At 54.3% G+C, this 16,924-nt stretch overlaps 1 protein-coding gene across 3 annotated transcripts in view; it reads left to right on the top strand.

Annotated features, from left to right (window-relative positions):
- Positions 1-16,924, top strand: part of CEP250 (centrosomal protein 250) — a 32,816-nt gene that overhangs the window by 10,747 nt on the left and 5,145 nt on the right. For 2 of the 3 annotated variants that reach the window (XM_013008129.2, XM_045295207.1), the window contains 10 exons: positions 2,332-2,499; positions 2,862-2,996; positions 5,488-5,631; positions 6,256-6,389; positions 7,807-7,945; positions 9,222-9,567; positions 10,751-10,872; positions 11,801-11,921; positions 12,900-13,021; positions 13,444-16,050. In XM_013008129.2, coding sequence (XP_012863583.2) covers positions 2,332-2,499; positions 2,862-2,996; positions 5,488-5,631; positions 6,256-6,389; positions 7,807-7,945; positions 9,222-9,567; positions 10,751-10,872; positions 11,801-11,921; positions 12,900-13,021; positions 13,444-16,050 — 4,038 coding nt within the window. The remainder of the gene's footprint in view (positions 1-2,331; positions 2,500-2,861; positions 2,997-5,487; positions 5,632-6,255; positions 6,390-7,806; positions 7,946-9,221; positions 9,568-10,750; positions 10,873-11,800; positions 11,922-12,899; positions 13,022-13,443; positions 16,051-16,924) is intronic. The other variant, XM_045295206.1, reaches the window with a different exon arrangement.

Genomic DNA, 16,924 nt, shown 5'->3' with positions numbered 1-16,924 from the left:
GGCAGTTCTCCCCTGCTCTAGAGAGTCACTAGGAGTTCACATCGACTCAACGGCAGTAAGTTTGGTTTGGGGGCATTGCGGGTTCTTTCGGTTGCTGCAAAGTGGCAGTATCACTCACCTTGGGAAACACCGAGCTTGTGGATAAGTCTGGATAAGGTCATGTAACTGGCAACCAGAGACTGCTGCCCTCAGGCATCTCTACAGCCCAGTACTTGCCTTTCAGAGTCCCTGGTTGTACAGCCATTAAGCACTCAGTGGCAACCCCAAAGATTATTCGTGTGAACCCATCCAGTGGTTCCACGGGAATGGTAGCCAAGCAACCCAGTGGAGCAGTGCATTTCTGACACACGGGGTCGCTATGAGTCAGAATGGCCTGGACAGCACCAAACAACCACCACATCGAAGACATACTGACTGCGCTTCAGCTGACCAGTGCTGCTGCAGTGGTGACGCAGGGCAGGTGCACCCTGAGGGTTAAGTGAGAGCAACCCAGACCAGTTCTCCTCGGGAGCTTCCAGTGTGGGGCAGAGGCAGCAGGCATTAAATGAGTTCATACAGACACCAGGAAACAATGGTAAAGTCGAAGCGTCTCCCAGGGAACGAGAGCTGGGTTTTACCAGAAAGAATAACAAAGGGGGTGTTATTTGGATGGCTCAGGGAAAGCCTCGCCAACAGAGTGTCGGTTACCCCGAGATGGAAGGGGCAGGAGGGAGCGTTCCAGGTGGTATAAAAGAGCTCAGTGTGCTCCTGGAACTGGAAGGAGGCCAGCGTAACCAGAGAGTCCTATAGGAGGTGAGGGGGCAGGGAAGCTGCAGAAGATGGTGGTAGAAAGGGCAAAACACTAGAGGTGTGCCACTGAGTAACTTGCCCACTACTCGTTGATATGCATTTTAAATAAATTGGAAGGGCCTTCAACAAAATTGTGGAAAAATTCCATTCTCTCCTAATTCCATTTCCCCATAAACTCTGTGGAGATTCCCGCTCACATCCTGTCCTGATGTAATAACCACTATCATAAACTGATGGCTAGCTCTTCTCGGCACGCTTTCCAATGCTGCCACGAATTGCCTCGATCCTCAGTGCAACCCTGGTGGTGTAGCTAGCCGGTTACGAGTTGGGCTGCTAACTACAAGTTCAGGAGCTCGAAACCACCAGCTACTCCAAAGGAGAAAGGTGAAGTTTTCTACTCCTGTAAAGTGTCACCGTCTTGGAAACCCACAGGGGCAGTTGCACCCTGTCCTGTAGGGTTACTCTGAGTCAGAATTGGCTCTATGGGGAGCTGATAACAAAGAGTTCAAAAGGAAAGAAGGAAACTGATGGTGGCAGCCATTGTACAATTAGGCTCAATCTAATTGAATTGTGGATTGTTGTAGTATCTGTAAGAGCTCCCAATAAAAGTATGTATACAAAGGAATTCAGTCGATGACAGTGAGTTTGGGTTTAGTCAGTACAGCCATCATCTCCGTGCCTCTGCTCTCGCATCCGTAAAAATGGAGGCACAGAGATGATTCAAAATTGAAGTCACGTTCGGATCGGTGAGTTGAAAACTAATAATTCCAGGAGGCACGCTCCAAAACTCCATCTCTGAGAGCTCAGGGAAGGTTTGGGTCACTGGTAGAACTCTGGGAGAGCCAGGGTCCCTTGGTCCCCAAGGGAGAATATGTGGGAGCACCCAAGCCAGGCTTCAGTTGCCCTCAAGTTGATTCCAGCTCATGGTGAGCGCATGTGTATCCGAGGACAGCTCTGCTCCATCGGGGTCTCTGTGGTTGAGGATTTCTTTGCTGATCTGGGGGATGCGTGAGTGACTTGCCAGGCCCTTCTTCCGAGGCACGTTGGGGGTGGACCTGCACCGGCAACCTTCAGTTTGGTAGGTAGGCATGTTAATTGCACCCACCAGGGGCTCACTAGTGATGCCAGGCCTGGTTTGGAGGCAGCGAGGCGCACGGGAAGCAGAGAGCCCTTGTCTGCTGCCTCAGTTCATCATCACAGCCGTCAGCCATGATGCAGTTGCTTTAAGATAACAGATACTTATAGCGTAAGTGAGGTGATCGCCCTTTAGAAAGTACGCTTACATTTATGAGGGGCTTCAGAAAGCCTGTGAGAAAATTCCATCATCTTTGAATTGCTTTTTTTCCACAAACCTAGAGTATGTGATTTTTAGTACATGTCATGTGACTCTTAGGAAGTCTGGTAAGATCGGTGAGGCAAAGAGGTTTTCCGATGAGGAAGCAGGCTTCTGGACGTCTCTGCTGGGCCTCACTGCTGCTCCAGTCCTCCTCCTGCCTCTCCCGACCCTTCCAGTTCTAACAAGTGCTTCCTTCCCGCGGCCAGCAGAAAGAGCGCTCCCGGCACCAGCAGGCGCTGGAGACGGCTGTGGAGGGCCTAAAGCGGGAGAAGACAGAGCTGGAAAGGAGGCTGAGGGAGCAGCAGGCCGAAGCCGAGGCCTTCCGGGTGCAGAAGGAGGAAGAGCGGGCCCAGGCTGAGAGTGCTCTGTGCCAGGTGGGGAGCCCTGAAGGTGGGAGCTGCACATCCCCATCTGTGATTCAACCTTTAGGGGGACGCTTCCTTTCCCACTTCCCAAAGTGATGTGGCAGAGGGTGCCCAGAGAAGGATACAGATGCCCACTCTGCCAGTAATCGGGGATGAGCGATCACCTTGAGCCACAGGACCAACTTCCGGAGGGAGGGAGGGCTCACATTTGCCACTTCCTGTCAGCTTGTAAACTGGTGGCGGTCTTTGCACTTCCTGGTTTTGCATCCGCAGGCTCAGACCTTCCTTCACCTAGAGCAGCTTCACTGTGCTCACGTGTGAACATGCTAGCCGCGACCCAACAAAGCCCTTCCTTTCCCGCCCTGCCGCAGATGCAGCTGGAAACGGAGAAGGAGAGAGTGTCCCTCTTAGAGACACTGCTGCAGACCCAGAAGGAACTGGCAGATGCAAGCCAACAACTGGAGCGGCTGAGACAGGACATGAAGGGTCAGAAGCTAAAGGAGCAGGTATGGGGGCTACCCTGGGCAAGGAAGAAAAAGGAGCACCCCCTGGCTACTTCAACAAAGACTAATTGTTTGGCACGTATGCTCCGGGTCCTGTGCCTGGTGGGCCCATATGATAACTACATGAAGGTCTGGCACGGCAGGGACTGTTACAGACACAGTCCCTGCACTCCGGTAACTTACAATCTAGGGTCAGAGGCGGAGAAAGCAGAAGCAGACACAAAATACATAATTACAGGCTGTAATAAGTGCTCTAAAGGAAATATATAGGGTGATATCATCCAGGGACTCAAGAGGCCCCTTTGGAATGAACTTGTCAGAGGAGGGCTCACTGAGAAAGTGACATGTGAGCTGAGACCTGAAGGTGAAAGGCCAACCACAGACCCCAACATGGATGACCCTTGAGAAGATGGCGCTAGGTGACCACATGCATAGGATTCTTTTTCTATGTAATGTTCATAATGGGCAGATCTGTAGAGATACCAAGGACGTCAGGACCTTCTCAAAAGAGAGGCTGATGAACCTTCCTTGAGTAGTTTGACATGTTACCAGGAGGGATAAGTGCCTGGAGAAGGACAGCACACTCGGTAGAGGGCAAACCAAAGCGGGGAGACCCCCAGTGAGAGGAATGGAGACAGTGGCTACCACAGTGGAGAGAAGGGGCAGGTCCAGAGGGTCGCTGTAAGTGGCACCCCATTGGATGCCACGTAACAACAGCAGCAACGACATAAAGACATCAAGTAGATTCGTGGTTTACTCAGGAGGCCTGGTGGCCCAGTGGGTTTTGAGTTGGGCTGCTAACCGCAAGCAAGGCCAGCAGTTCAAAACCACTAGCCGATCTGCAGGAGAAAGAAGAGGCTGTCTACTCCTGTAAAGAGTTACAACCTCAGAAATCCACAAAAGACATCTCACCTCTGGCCTACCGGGTCACCATGAGTTGGAATCGACTTTGGCATTGAGTTTAGGCAGTTTTGAGAGCTGGGAAAGGGTCCTGGTAGCACACTGGTTAAAGCACTCAGCCACCGATTAAAAAGTCAGCGCTTTGACCCTACTAGCCACTCTGGAGGAGAAAAATGTGGCAGTCTGCTTCTATCAAAATGTATAGCCTCAGAGACTCGATAAGGCAGTTCTCTGTCCTGCTGGCTCAGTGGTAATGGGTTTAGGTTTTGTTGGTTTGGGGGTGGAAGTTCTGACCCGTAGTGACCCTGGGCACCACAGAACGACACACTGCCCAGTCCTGCACCATCCTCACCATCGTTCTCTGCTTGAGCCCATTACTCCAGCGCTGTGTCAGTCCAGCTCCTTGAGGTGGGGGGGTTGGGGAGAGAAGAGGAATGATTGCCAAAGCACATGGTGGAAATGTCCTAAAGTGAACTGTGGTGATGGTGGCACAACTCAGGGAATATACTTGAGACATTGAATTGTACACACTGGGTAGGTGAGTTATATATTATGGGAATATGTTATGGGAATCTCACTAAAGCTGTTTTTTCAAAAAAGCAGCTGAAGCTAGCCCTTTGGAGGACACTTGAGGCAGATGTGGTCGCCATCCTAAGGGTCCGGGAATCTATGATAGGAAAGGGCATCGGGAGTTCAAGGGCTGGAAGGAAGCCTGTGTAGAGTGGGCTAATAAACTAAGGGAAGGGGGAGGCCGGAGTCTCAGCTGTTGGTGGCACTTGGATTTTGTTCTAAGAAAGTGGTTCTCAACCTTCTTCATGCTGCAACCCTGTAATACAGTTCCTACTTCATCACTGTCATTGTGCTACTGTTATGATAGGCAGGATGTATTTTCATTGTGACAAATTAAACATCACGAAAGCATAGTGATGAATCACAAAAACAAAAGGTAATTCTATATTGTGAAGTATTTATTTCTAATGACAAATCAATGAAATTTTGTCTTGAAACATGGTGTAACATGAGTCATAGTCTTCATGCTGGTACTCATATGTGGGTGTATCTGCATGTGGGCGGACCCGCCTGGAGACAGGTACAGTGTCTTGGTTCCTAAGACCATCAGAAATATGTGTTTTCCAGTGGTTTTAGGCGACCCCTGTGAGAGGGTTGTTGGACCCCCAAAGGGGTTGCGACCCACAGGTTGAGAACTGCTGTTCTAAGAGCAGTGGAAACTGTTGGGTGCAGTTATTTAAAAGGAAGATCTGGGCATGTTTCAGTAAGTGGTTTTTACAGAAGGTGGAACTGCTCTGGGTGTGTCTGCTGGTAGGGGCCGAAAGGGGTGACATCTGTTGGCTGTTGGGATCGGCTGCTGAGAGACGCAGCTGCCGACTCCCGAGTGCTCTTTGCTCGAGCGGAAAGGACTCGGAAGCCAGGAGTCCATGGGGTTTGAGGCAGCTGGGCATCATGGGGACAACATGGGTTGCTGGGGCCTCTCAACCGGGCCCCTGTTAAAAGCCCAGTATTTATCCAACCAGGATTTTTAACCATGGTCTCACGAGAAGCCTTCCTCTGCTCATTGGCATCTCCCCCTCTGCAGGAGACCAGTGGGATGCTGCATTCCCAGCTCCGGGAGGCCCAGCGGGAGCTGAAGGAGGCAGCCCAGCAGCACAGAGATGCCCTTGCTGCCGCCCAAGCAGAGGGCAGCACCCTGCTGCAGGATAAGATGGACCTGCAGAAGCAGGTCACCTCCGCGCCACCACCCAGTCTGACAGCCCTTCCCTAGCATGGCCGATTCTCCACTCCCTCCTATACAATAGCCACGGCCCGGCTGGCTGCCTGAGCTGGCGAGTCGGGGGAGGGGGCCGGGGAGCACAATGTCATGGGGGACATGGATGGTGCTCAGAGCCCCTCCGCAGTAGGTCATCTCTCTCTCTCACTCTCTGGTGACTGCCGAGCTACTGTTTCCTCAGGCATCCCATTTCCATGGTCCTTCCCGTCTGCCCAGCATTCTTAGATACTGGCTTGGTGGTCTTACTCAACTACCTTTCCTTCTGAGAAGCCTATATTCATAATAATCTGGGTTTTTTTTATTAAAAAATATAATCCCCAAACACTTGTCCTTTGGAAGTTAGTTCCATGCAGTCAAGATTTTTGGTCAGACCTGCTTTTAAGCAGGGCTGTGGAAACAAGTGAGTAGGGTGGGGGGTGGGGGGTACATAGCTAAAGAAAGCCAGAGGAATTGATGGAGATGTCAAGGCATCAGGAATGGACCAGTGACTGGGAAGCCTGAAAGGGACCCTTGGTGAGGAGCACTTTCCCACTACCCTACCCTGCCAGCTTGATCTCTATGTCCTTCACATTCCAGGTGGAGGACTTGACATCTCAGCTGGTTGCCAAGGAGGACTCCTGGAGACAGATGGAACAGGAGGTCCAGGAGAAGCTCAGAGAGACCCGAGAACATAGCCGGATTCAGAAGGAGCTGGAAAGAGAGAAGGCCAGGTGGGCCTGACAGGCCACAGGGTCGGCTTTTGCCTCTCTGTCTTCAGTGGGCACCATGAGACACACACTTCTTGACTCGGAGCATGTAGCAGCGGTCTCTCGAGCCTTTCGTGTCTCCAGGCCTGGTCTGTGAGAGTAGCTGTGTGAAGAGGAGGACCCCGTCTTCATGGCTGACACGCCACTCGTTGAATCACTATTTAGAGATAGCCGTGTGGGGCCAGGCATGGCGCTAGCAGCCGGGGACCCAGAGTTGATGGGTTTGGGGGAAGACATTACAGATCCCGACCCGTGGCCTGAGGAAAGAAATGGTGTTGACGTAGAGGGAGAGAGGGTACCTGTTTAGATACGTTGTGAGGGAAGGTCATTCTCTGGAGGTTGCATCTAAATGGAGCCCTGAGGATGAAATGGAGCCGCCCGTGTGCCAAGGCTCTGAGGCAGATGCAGGCTAGGCATTCGGTCCAACTGAAAGAGCTTGGCAAGGCTAGAGGGCAGTGCAGTGAGCCGGACAAGTGCCACATTCCTTGGTTTGGGGGGCCAAGGAGTGTGCAAGTTCAGTTTGGTGGGAAACCCAGCAGGGAAACTGACGTGACCCCATTGATGATGAGTCAGAGGACTAATAATGGTGTGAGAAATCAGGACCGATGTGAGCCCATTCAGAATAGGCAGCAGCACACTTCTCAGGGTGATAGGAGTTTGAGAAGGGACTGACTCCGTTAGTGATGAGACTAGAGTCAGGAAGACAAATTAGGGGGCTGGTGCAGTTGTCCAGATGGGCGATGCTAAGGCTGAACCCAGGTTGGTTGGTGTGGGGGGTGAGAAGAACAGGACTGTGAACAGTCAGAATCAGTTCTGGTTCGTCATAGATCAGAGATGTGGATAGAGTGAAGGCAGAACTCTCATATGGCCAGTTTCCAGCATGGGGCACTGGGTGGATAGAATTGCCCATCGTGGAGCTCAGAACCATAGTAGGAGATGATTGAGGGTGAGGGACAGAGCACAGGAAAATTTGGGACATGTTGAGTTGGAGATACTTGTATAGCTCTATCTAGAATTTGCCAGGAAAGAATAAGTCATAGCATTAAAATGGTGTCCTACCAATCCGCAAGGTCAGCAGTTCAAAACCGTCAGCCGCTTCACTGGGTAGTTCTACACTGTCCTTTGGGGTCACAATAAGTCAGCATTGACTTGATGGTGGTGAGTTTGGTTTGGTTTTGCGTCATACGCATGAAGTTATCTAGGACTGTGCTTGGCACTCAGTAGGCACTCCATAAATGGCAGCTGGTACTGTGACACCCTAATCCTTATCATTACCTTTTCTAGCTGGGTCACTAGTGTTGTGTTTAGAAACCGTCAGGTGAGAAGGTAGTTCTTCCTTCCCTGTGTGTACGGCCCAGCCCTCTGACCCCTCTCATTTCAGCCTGACCCAATCACTGGTGGAAAAAGAACAAAGACTCCTTGTCTTGAAAGAAGCTGACTCTGCTCATCGACAGGAGCTGAGCTCCTTGCGCCAGGACATGCAGGAGGCCCAGGGAGGGCAGAAGGAACTCAGTGCCCAGGTACCTCCCACCTTGTCCTGAGCCCTGCGTCCAGGGGGAATTCTATTCCTGGAGCAGCAGGGGGATTGTTTAGAGGCCTTCATAATACACTTTGACCTTGATAGCCCTGCAGGATAGGGGCTTGGGAACTTAGCCCAGAGGTGCAAATGGCCTCTTGACACTGAGAATTTGAGGATCCAGAACATAGTGAGGACAGGGGGACCAGTGTCATGCACTGCTGCATCCAAGGATGCTTGCTCCAGTGGGCACGAGGCAAAGCAGTGGGGAGTGACCAAGCCAGCAGAAACGGGACTCGGCCACAGCAGGACCCCAGACCTTGGATGCAAAAGAAAGATGAAGTGGGGATCGGGGAGAGGAAAGGAAGAACGAGACAGGAGGTTGCTGCTGAGGAGGACGGCGGTCTGGTTGTCAGACTGCCTGGGTGTAACGCCTATCCTTGCTGTCTATAAGCTGTGTGAACATCGGGGTCTTCTTCTACAGCAGCGATCCTCAACCTGTGGATCGAGACCCCTTTGGGCGTCAAACGACCCTTTCACAGGGGTCGCCCCATTCATAGCAGCAAAATGACAGTGATGAAGTAGCGACGAAAATAATGTTACGGTTGGGGGTCACTACCACATGAGGCACTGTATGAAAGGGTCGCGGCATGAGGAAGGTTGAGAACCACTGCTCTACAGAGTTACAAAGAGGTCCCTGACCATGATGGAATATGAGAGGCTGGGCCTAGAGGGTCAGGAAGGCAGAAGGGGGTGACGGTCATTGCTGTGCCTGGTCAGTGTCAGGTTTCAGGGCAAAGTTTCATCACCAAGCAGAGAGCAGACCTATCTGGCAGAATCAAAGCAGAAGCCCATTGCTGTAGCCTGGGCCCAGGTGTCGGGAGTCAGGGGCAGGCTAGTCAGTAGACGGGGCATGTACCTAGTAGCTGTCAGATGGAGGTTAACAGTGACTTCAGAGCCCTCCCTATTTGCTGCAATCATCATTTTTCACAGGGCTGGAGTGAGGTCTGGCTTGGGAGGCAAATGGCCACCCTCCCCGCTCAGGAGGAACCTGGCGGTGGAGTAGGTTACCAGTTGGACCGCTAGCCACAGTGTCAGCCGTTGGAGCACCCCAGCCACGCAAGGGAGAAGAAGGCAAAGATTTACATCCTTGGAAACCCCAGAGCACAGTCGCACCCTGTCTTCTAGGGTCGAGCTGAGTCAGAACGTCTCAATGGCAATGGATCTGCTTTGACTTCGGCTGGTCCCTGCTCAGACTTACTGCCCATCTTCCCTGACAGGTGGAATTACTGAGGCAGGAAATGAAAGAAAAAGAGGCCGGCTTTCTGGCCCAGGAAGCTCAGCTGCTGGAAGATCTGGACGCGGCCCGAGTCACAGAGCGGCAGCTGCGGGCTTCCCTGTGGGCCCAGGAAACCAAGGGAGCCCAGCTCCAGCTGCGACTGCAAAGCATGGAGAGCCAGCTGGAGGTGCTGGTCGCCGAGCAGCAGCCCGGGCACCACGCCCAGGCCCAGCTGGCCAGCCTCTACTCTGTCCTGCAGCAGACCCTAGGGTCTGTGTGTGAGAGCAGGCCTGAGCTGAGTGGTGGAGGAGACGCTGCGCCCTCCCTCTGGAGCCTGGAACTGCCAGGTAAGGCGGCTGTCCAGGACCTCGGCCCTTTGGGTCCAGCCCAGTGCCTGGGGCCCAGGGAGGAGAGATACAGTTCCTTAGGTGAGGCTGCTCCAAGATCAGCCCACAGACTCTGAGGTTCTTTTTGAGCAGACCCCAGCCCTGCTGCTTGATAGCTATGTGCCTTGGGCTAGTCATCAGTCCTTTCCAAGCTTGTTTTTCTTCAAGTACAAAATGGGAATTCTAAAAGTCCCAGGATCCCCTAGAACAGCGGTTCTCAACCTGTGGGTCGCAACCCCTTTGGGGGTCAAACGACCCTTTCACAGGGTCGCCTAAGACCATCGGAAAACCCCTATTTCCAATGGTCTTAGGAACCGAGACACCGCCCCTCTGTCCGTCTCCAGGTGAGTCCGCCCACATGCAGATAGGCCCACCTACGAGTATAAGTACCCAGCTGTTACCCATGCTACACCCTTCAAGACAAAATTTCATTGATTTGTCATTAGAAATAAATATTTCACCATGTATAATTACATATTGTTTTTGTGATTCATCACTATGCTTTAATGGTGTTCGATTTGTCACAATGAAAATACATCCTGCATGTCAGATATTTACATGATGATTCATAACAGTAGCAAAAATACTGTTATGAAGTAGCAATGAAAAAAATTTTATGAAATGTGCTTGACACAATGGATGGATGGACGGATGGATTTTGATTAGAGTGTATGAGCCCCCAGTAAAATGATTTTTAAAAAAGAGAAAGAAAGAAAATAATGTTATGGCTGGGGGTAAGCACATGAGGAACTATATTAGAGTGGCGGCATTAGGAAGGTTGAGAACCACTGCCCTCGATGGCACAGTTAAGCGTTAGACGACCTTGGCGCCCTACAGGTCACAGCCTTGAAAACTCCCTGGAGCAGTTCTGTTCTGTATGCATGGGGTGCCCATGAACCAGGACCCCACAACAACAGCATCAACCCAAGTACCCACTCTTGGGGTTTCTCTGAAGCACTCATGAGATGACAGTTGCCAGCGAGCTCGCAGTGTGCCTGCCAGAGGTCTGCAGCAAAGACGTGCCCCTGCTGCTGAGAGGGCGGGGGTGCTTCGGGGAGACCAGTGGCAAGGCCCGGGCATGTGTGGGAGCGAGGGCCTCTTGTTGTCACGGGCAGCCGCATCAGGTGGTTCTTCCTTTTCACAGACCACCTTGAAGTTCGGAGTGTCTGGAAAAGAGAGCCCCTCCTGACTGCCTTCTCAGCTGAGGCAGTGGCGTCTGCCCTCCACAAGCTTCACCAAGACCTGGGGAAGACTCGACAGGCCCGGGTAGGTGTCTCTGCCCTCCTTCCTCGACTCGTCACGTCCATCCGAGGCTGGAGGACAGATTCCCAAGTCGTTTGACTTGTGGAACGCCCTCGCTTGAGTCGGGATGAGTTCCACCTTTGTCACTGACTGCCGGGCAGCCAGGAAGAAACCTGGGGATTATCTGAGCCTTGGTTTCAGGTTTACAGTGGAGCAAAGAATGCCTGCCTCGCAGGGCAGTTGTGAGGGTTAAATGGGGGGGGGGGGGCGTGAATGAGCCCTGAGCGCTGGAAAGCCCTCCCAGAGAGGTGGCATTGTTTTACAGTGGAGTTTGCCTCTGGGCTGTGAATTAGTCCGGACACCAAGACCTCCAAGGCTGGGGACTGGGATATTGGAGGTCGCCATTTACAGGGATATTCCAGGCCTGTACCTGCAAAGCCCCCCTCGCCCGCCACCTGTCAGTTAATAGAAATGGAGCCCCGCCAGTGTGGCGGCCACTCTGAGCTGGGGGACAAAAGGAAGAAGCTGTGGCGTGGCTGAGGACCAGAACTGCAGTTTGGTAGAAGGCAGAATCAGTATAGGTCAGGAAGAGATAGCATTAATGCCCTCTTGGAAGTAGGGGGAAGGGACAGTTCATTCTGACCTGGGAGTGAATTGGGGGAAGAAAGCTTCAAAGTCAGAGTTCAGGGAGGGCCGAGGGGACCCTTGGGCTAAGGCTTTAATCAACAGTTCCGTTTGAAAAGACTTGGGCTTGACCGAAGGAGACTCTAGACTCCAGACACTTGGAGCAAAGCCGTCATCACTTCAGAGAGTTCAGTAGCAATCTAACAGCCTGCGAGTCGGTCCATGACGGCCAACCAGCACAGAGACTGAGGATAGCCAGAGAGCTTGGACTGGGACAGCTTGGTGGCAGAGGAGGAACCTGAGGTTAGCCAGGCCCTTTCTTCCCCAGGATGATCTGCGAGATCAGGCCCAGAAGCTGGAACGGCAGCTAACTGTTTCCGAGGCGGAGAAGAACCAGGTGCACGCAGAGTTGCAGGAACTCCGAGGCCAGCTCTCCCAGACCCAGGAAGGTCAGAAGGCTGAGGCAGGTGGGGGGACTGGAGGAGCCACCCAGAAGGGACAGGAGCAGACCTAGCACCACTATTCCTGCCTCCCCACAACTGGGACAAAGAGGTGGTGGCCCCATGAACTATTGTTCACCCAAAAGAAGGGGCTCGTGATGCCCTGTGAGCCAGAGCCTGTTGGCTCCCATTCTCTGTCTCTGGAGGGCACAAAGAAACCCCAGGACCAGGCCCTTGATAAAATTCTGTATCTTTTGTCCTCTGTTCCGGTTACTTACTTTTATCATCTCCAACCACGTCCTCAGACGGATTAACTTTTGATGGCAAGAGGGTGATGGGCTTCTTTGGGAGAGATCCAGGAGAAGGAATGGAGGAGAGCGTATCCCTGCCACAGCTCCAGGCTGGAAGGAGTGGTGATGCCTGGAAAGGCGAGGGGAGGGGAGGGCCTTAGGGTACAAACTGCAGCAAAGGAGGACAGCGTGAGGAGCACTCCTGGGCTTTGAGAAGATCCCACCGGGCTCCCTGAGAGCCATACCACTAGAGCTGGCTGTTTGTTCCTCAGAGACCCATTATTTATGAGGACGAAGTTGAGAACGTGGCACGTGCACCAGGAATTGGAGGCAACTCACAGCCTGTGGCTCGAGGCACGTTAGCCAAGTCTCAGCACTGGGGGCTGGACAGGACCTCCATTATCCTCTGGCTCAGCCCGGCCTGGAGCCCAGGGTTGAGGGGGATGAGTGCGGGGTGGATGAGGACATGGCAGGGTGATGATCAGCAGTGGTAGATCTGGAAGACTAGACTAAACAGCAGCAGCTGGCGGGGTAGGGGGTGGGGGTGGGGAACTGTATGAAACTGGTTGTAATTCTCCCCCGCCTTGGCCCTCTGCCCTGTGGGTCTGTTTCTCACCTTCCATCTGCCTGCACACATCCCACACACACACACCTCATCACGATCTAGCTTGCTTCACTGTCCCCCCTCTTCCCAAAGAGAACTCCAGGTGGGAAGGCAAACAGAACGCCCTGGAATCCGAGCTGACGGAGCTGCGGAAAACGGTGGCCGCCTTACGGAGCCACCTACAGCAAGTAGAGCGACGGGGGACAGAAGCCCAGGTCTGGCGGTTCTGGTTGGGGGAGAGGGTTGCCTGGTTGGTCATGCTCCATCATGTGCCCTGCCCAAATCCCTCCCCCAGAGGCCCCAGCTTCGCGGCTGTCCTGGTGCGCCTGAGGGCCATTGTGAAGACTCTGGGAAATCACGTTTCGATTGATTTTCCTAAACTGGGTGGAGATTTTTGTCCCTGGCCCTGAAGGACCAGAGCGGGTAAGGCTCCTTCAGACCAGGGGCCCGCTCCTGGGCCCGGCAGAGCCTCGTGATGTGGTAGGGGTGCTCTTTTACAATACCAGCCGAACTGAAAGGCCCTGATTCTTTTTGCCCAAGCTTTTGCCACACCACAGCTGGCACCACAAAGTGATGGTGGCGGGATGCTAGAATCGGGGAAGTCGAGTGTGAGGGAACTCTGCGTCTTGTTTTCCAGAATGAGCGAGAGCTGCTTCAGGCAGCCAAGGAGAACCTGACGGCCCAGGCGGAGCGGCTACAAGCTTCTGTTGCAGAAGCCAGGGCTCAAGCAAGCGTGGCTGAGGCCCTGGAAGAAGACCTGCGAACGGCCCGCTCCGCCCTGAAGCTGAAGGAGGAGGAGGTGGAGAGTGAGCGGGAGAGGGCGCAGGCTTTGCAGGAGCAGGGCGAGCTGAAGGTGGCCCAGGGGAAGGCTCTGCAGGAGAATTTGGCCCTGGTGTCCCAGGCCCTATCGGAAAGAGAAGAGGAAGTGAAGACCTTGCGGAGGGAAATCCAGGAACTGGAGGCGCAACAGGAAATGCAGAAGGCGACTCTGGAAATGCTGTCTCTGGACCTGAAGAAGAGGAACCAAGAGGTGGGTCTGCAGCAGGAAGAGATCCGGGAGCTGGAGAAGTGTCGCTCGGTGTTAGAGCACCTGCCCCTGGCTGTCCAGGAGCGAGAGCAGACGCTGTCTGAGCAGAGGGACCAGATCAAAGAGCTGGAGAGGGAGCGGGAGACGCAGCACAACATCCTGGAACATCAGCTCCTCGAGCTACAGGCAAAGGCCCACGTGATCGAGTCCCAGAGAGGCCAGATTCAGGATCTAAGCAAGCAGGTGATGACTCTGGAGTGCCTGGCCCTGGAACTGGAGGAAAACCACCACAGGATGGAGTGTCAGCAGAAAGCCATCAAGGAGCTGGAGGACCAGAGGGCAGCTCAGAGGGCGACGCTGACCCACATGACCCTGGACCTGGAGGAGCGGAGCCAGGAACTGCAGGCCCAGAGCAGCCAGATCCGGGAGCTGGAGAGCCAACACGCCCTGCTAGCCGACAAGCTCCGGGAGCAGGGCCAGGCGGTGAGGTGCCAGCAGGAGCAGATCGAGGAGCTGCAGAGGCAGAAGGAGCGTCTGACCCAGGAGCTCGAGCGGCGGGACCAGGAGCTGAAGCTCCAGAAAGAGAGGGTTCAGGTCCTCGAAGATCAGAGGATGCGGCAGACCAAGATCCTGGAGGAGGACCTGGAGCAGATCAAGCTGTCCCTGAGGGAGCGGGCCCAGGAGCTGGCCTCTCAGAGACCACCCTCTCAGGAGCAGACTGAGGAGGGGAAGGGCCCCAGGAAGGCCCAACGTGGCAGCCTGGAGCACTTGAAGCTGATCCTCCGCGACAAGGAGAAGGAGGTGGAATGCCAGCAGGAGCGCATCCAGCAGCTCCAGGAGCACAGGGACCAGCTGGAGCAGCAGCTCCAAGGGCTCCACAAGCAGGCGGGTGAGGCCAGCCTGCTGGGAACACACAGGGAGCAGGAGGTGGCCGTCCTGCAGCAGCGCCTGAAGGAAGCGAGGGAACAAGGGGAGCGGAAAGCACAGTCCCTTCAGGATCAGCTGGAAGAAGCTGGGCGGGCCCTGGCGCAGAGGAACCAGGAGCTGGAGGCCCTGCAGCAGGAACGGAGGCAGGCCCAGGGCCAGGAGGAGAGGGCGAGGCAAGAGGTTCGTGCTCTCCAGGGAGCTCTGGAGCAAACGCATGTGACACTGAAGGAGCGCCAGGGGGAGCTGGAGGACCACCAGGAGCAGGTGCGGAGGCTCCAGGAAGAGTTGGCTGTGGAGGGGCAGCGGGCACAGGCCCTGGAGGAGGTGTTGAGTGACCTGAGGGCCGAATCTCTGCAGCAGGAGAAAGCCCTGCTGACCCTCCACCAACAGTGTGCTGAGCAGGCCCAGGAGCATGCGGTGGAGGCCCGGGCCCTGCAGGACAGCAGGCTGCGGGCAGAGGAGATGCTCAAGGAACGGGACCGGGAGCTGGAGGTCCTGTGTGCCGATAGCCAATCTTGCCAGCATCGAGAGGAGGCTGCCCGGGGCCAGGCCGAGGCCCTCCAAGAGGCCCTCAACCAGGCGCGGGCAGCCCTGCAGGAGAAAGAGCAGCATCTCCGTGGGGAGGCTGAGTTGAACCATAGCCTGGAGGCCAGCACTGCCACCCTGCGGGCTACACTGGACACCTGCCAGGCACACACCCGGCAGCTGGAGGAGGGCCTGAAGCTGCGGGAGGGTGAACTCCAGGAGCAGGCTCTCCGACACCAGGCGGCCGTGGAGCGGCTCCAGCAGGCCCTTGCCCAGAGAGAGGACGAGCTGAGACAGCAGAAGGAGCAAGGGCAGCTGCTGGAGAAGTTGCTGGCCCAGATGGGCCAAGAGAAGATGACCCCAGGGGGGCAGGGGAAAGAGGAGGAGGAGGAGATGAGGGACCTTCGTGAGAAGCTGAGGGGGCTCCAGTTGACTCTAGCCCAAAAGGAAGAGGAGATCTTGGAGCTGAGAGAAGCCCAGCGGAGCAGGAACCCAGGGGACTCGCTGCAGAGCCACAGAGCCTCCCCAGAGAAGAAACCCCCACCAGCACTTGAGTCTGTAGGGCCCAGGATGCAACAGGAGATCGAGAGACTGCAGGGAGCCTTGAAGCAGACCGAGGCCAGTGAGATCGAGTGGAGGGAGAAGGCCCAGGACTTGGCCCTGTCGCTGGCCCAGAGCAAGGCCAGCATCAGCAGCCTGCAGGAGGTGGCCATGTTCCTACAAGCCTCTGTCCTGGAACGGGACTCGGAACAGCAGAAGCTACAGGTGAGTGCCTGCAGGAGTAGAAGGGCCAGGGCAGAGCCCGTCTACTGACTTGGGGGGTGCTGCCCCTACGGACCCTGTAGCGCCTTGGGGGGAGGGAGAGAACGCTGAGACCAGGAGGACTGTCCTCTGTCTGGGACTCAGTACCATCCTCGCCCTCCACTCACCAAACGTGCAGTCTGATGCGGGAACAGTAGCAGTGCAGCCAAGGTGTGCCTGACAAGGGAAGTGCAGTGTGCTCTGGGTGCCCTCGAGGGACCCAGACCACCCCTGGGTGTGGAGCCTGGTGAGAGTGGTGTTTAAGATTATAGCTAAAGGGACCCATGCAGGCCCTCATCCCAGCAGTCCCCTTTTTATTTCTAAGATCATTTTACTGAGGGTTCTTACAGCTCTTAGAACAATCCATACATCAATTGTATCAAGAATATGTCCCTATGTTGCCATCATTCTTTTCTAAACATTTACATTCTCTTTGAGCCCTTGGTATCAGCTCCTTTTTACACATACACATACACACACACACACACACACACACGTCTTATTTTTATTTTGTTATTTTTTTGGTTTGTTTAAATCATTTTATTGGGGGTTCGTACAACTCTTATCAGTCCATGCATACATCCACTGTGTCAAGCACATTTGTACATTTGTTGCCATCATCATCCTCAAAACATTTGCTTTCTACTTGAGCCCTTGGTATCAGTTCCTCATTTTTCCCCTCTCCCCCGCCCCCCTCCCTCACAAGTCTTTGATAATTTATAAATTGTTATTTTGTCATGTCTTACACTGTCCAACATCTCCCTTCACCTACTTTTCTGTTGTCCGTCCCCCAGGGAGGGGGTTATATGTAGATCATTGTGGTCAGCTCCACCTTTCT

This window comes from Echinops telfairi, unplaced genomic scaffold (genome assembly GCF_000313985.2).
Source record: "Echinops telfairi isolate 266 unplaced genomic scaffold, ASM31398v2 ScPeMD7_5592;HRSCAF=6446, whole genome shotgun sequence".
Classification (NCBI taxonomy): Eukaryota; Metazoa; Chordata; class Mammalia; order Afrosoricida; family Tenrecidae; genus Echinops; species Echinops telfairi.
Note: the sequence above shows the minus strand (reverse complement) of the source record. Positions and strands in the feature narration are given on the sequence as shown.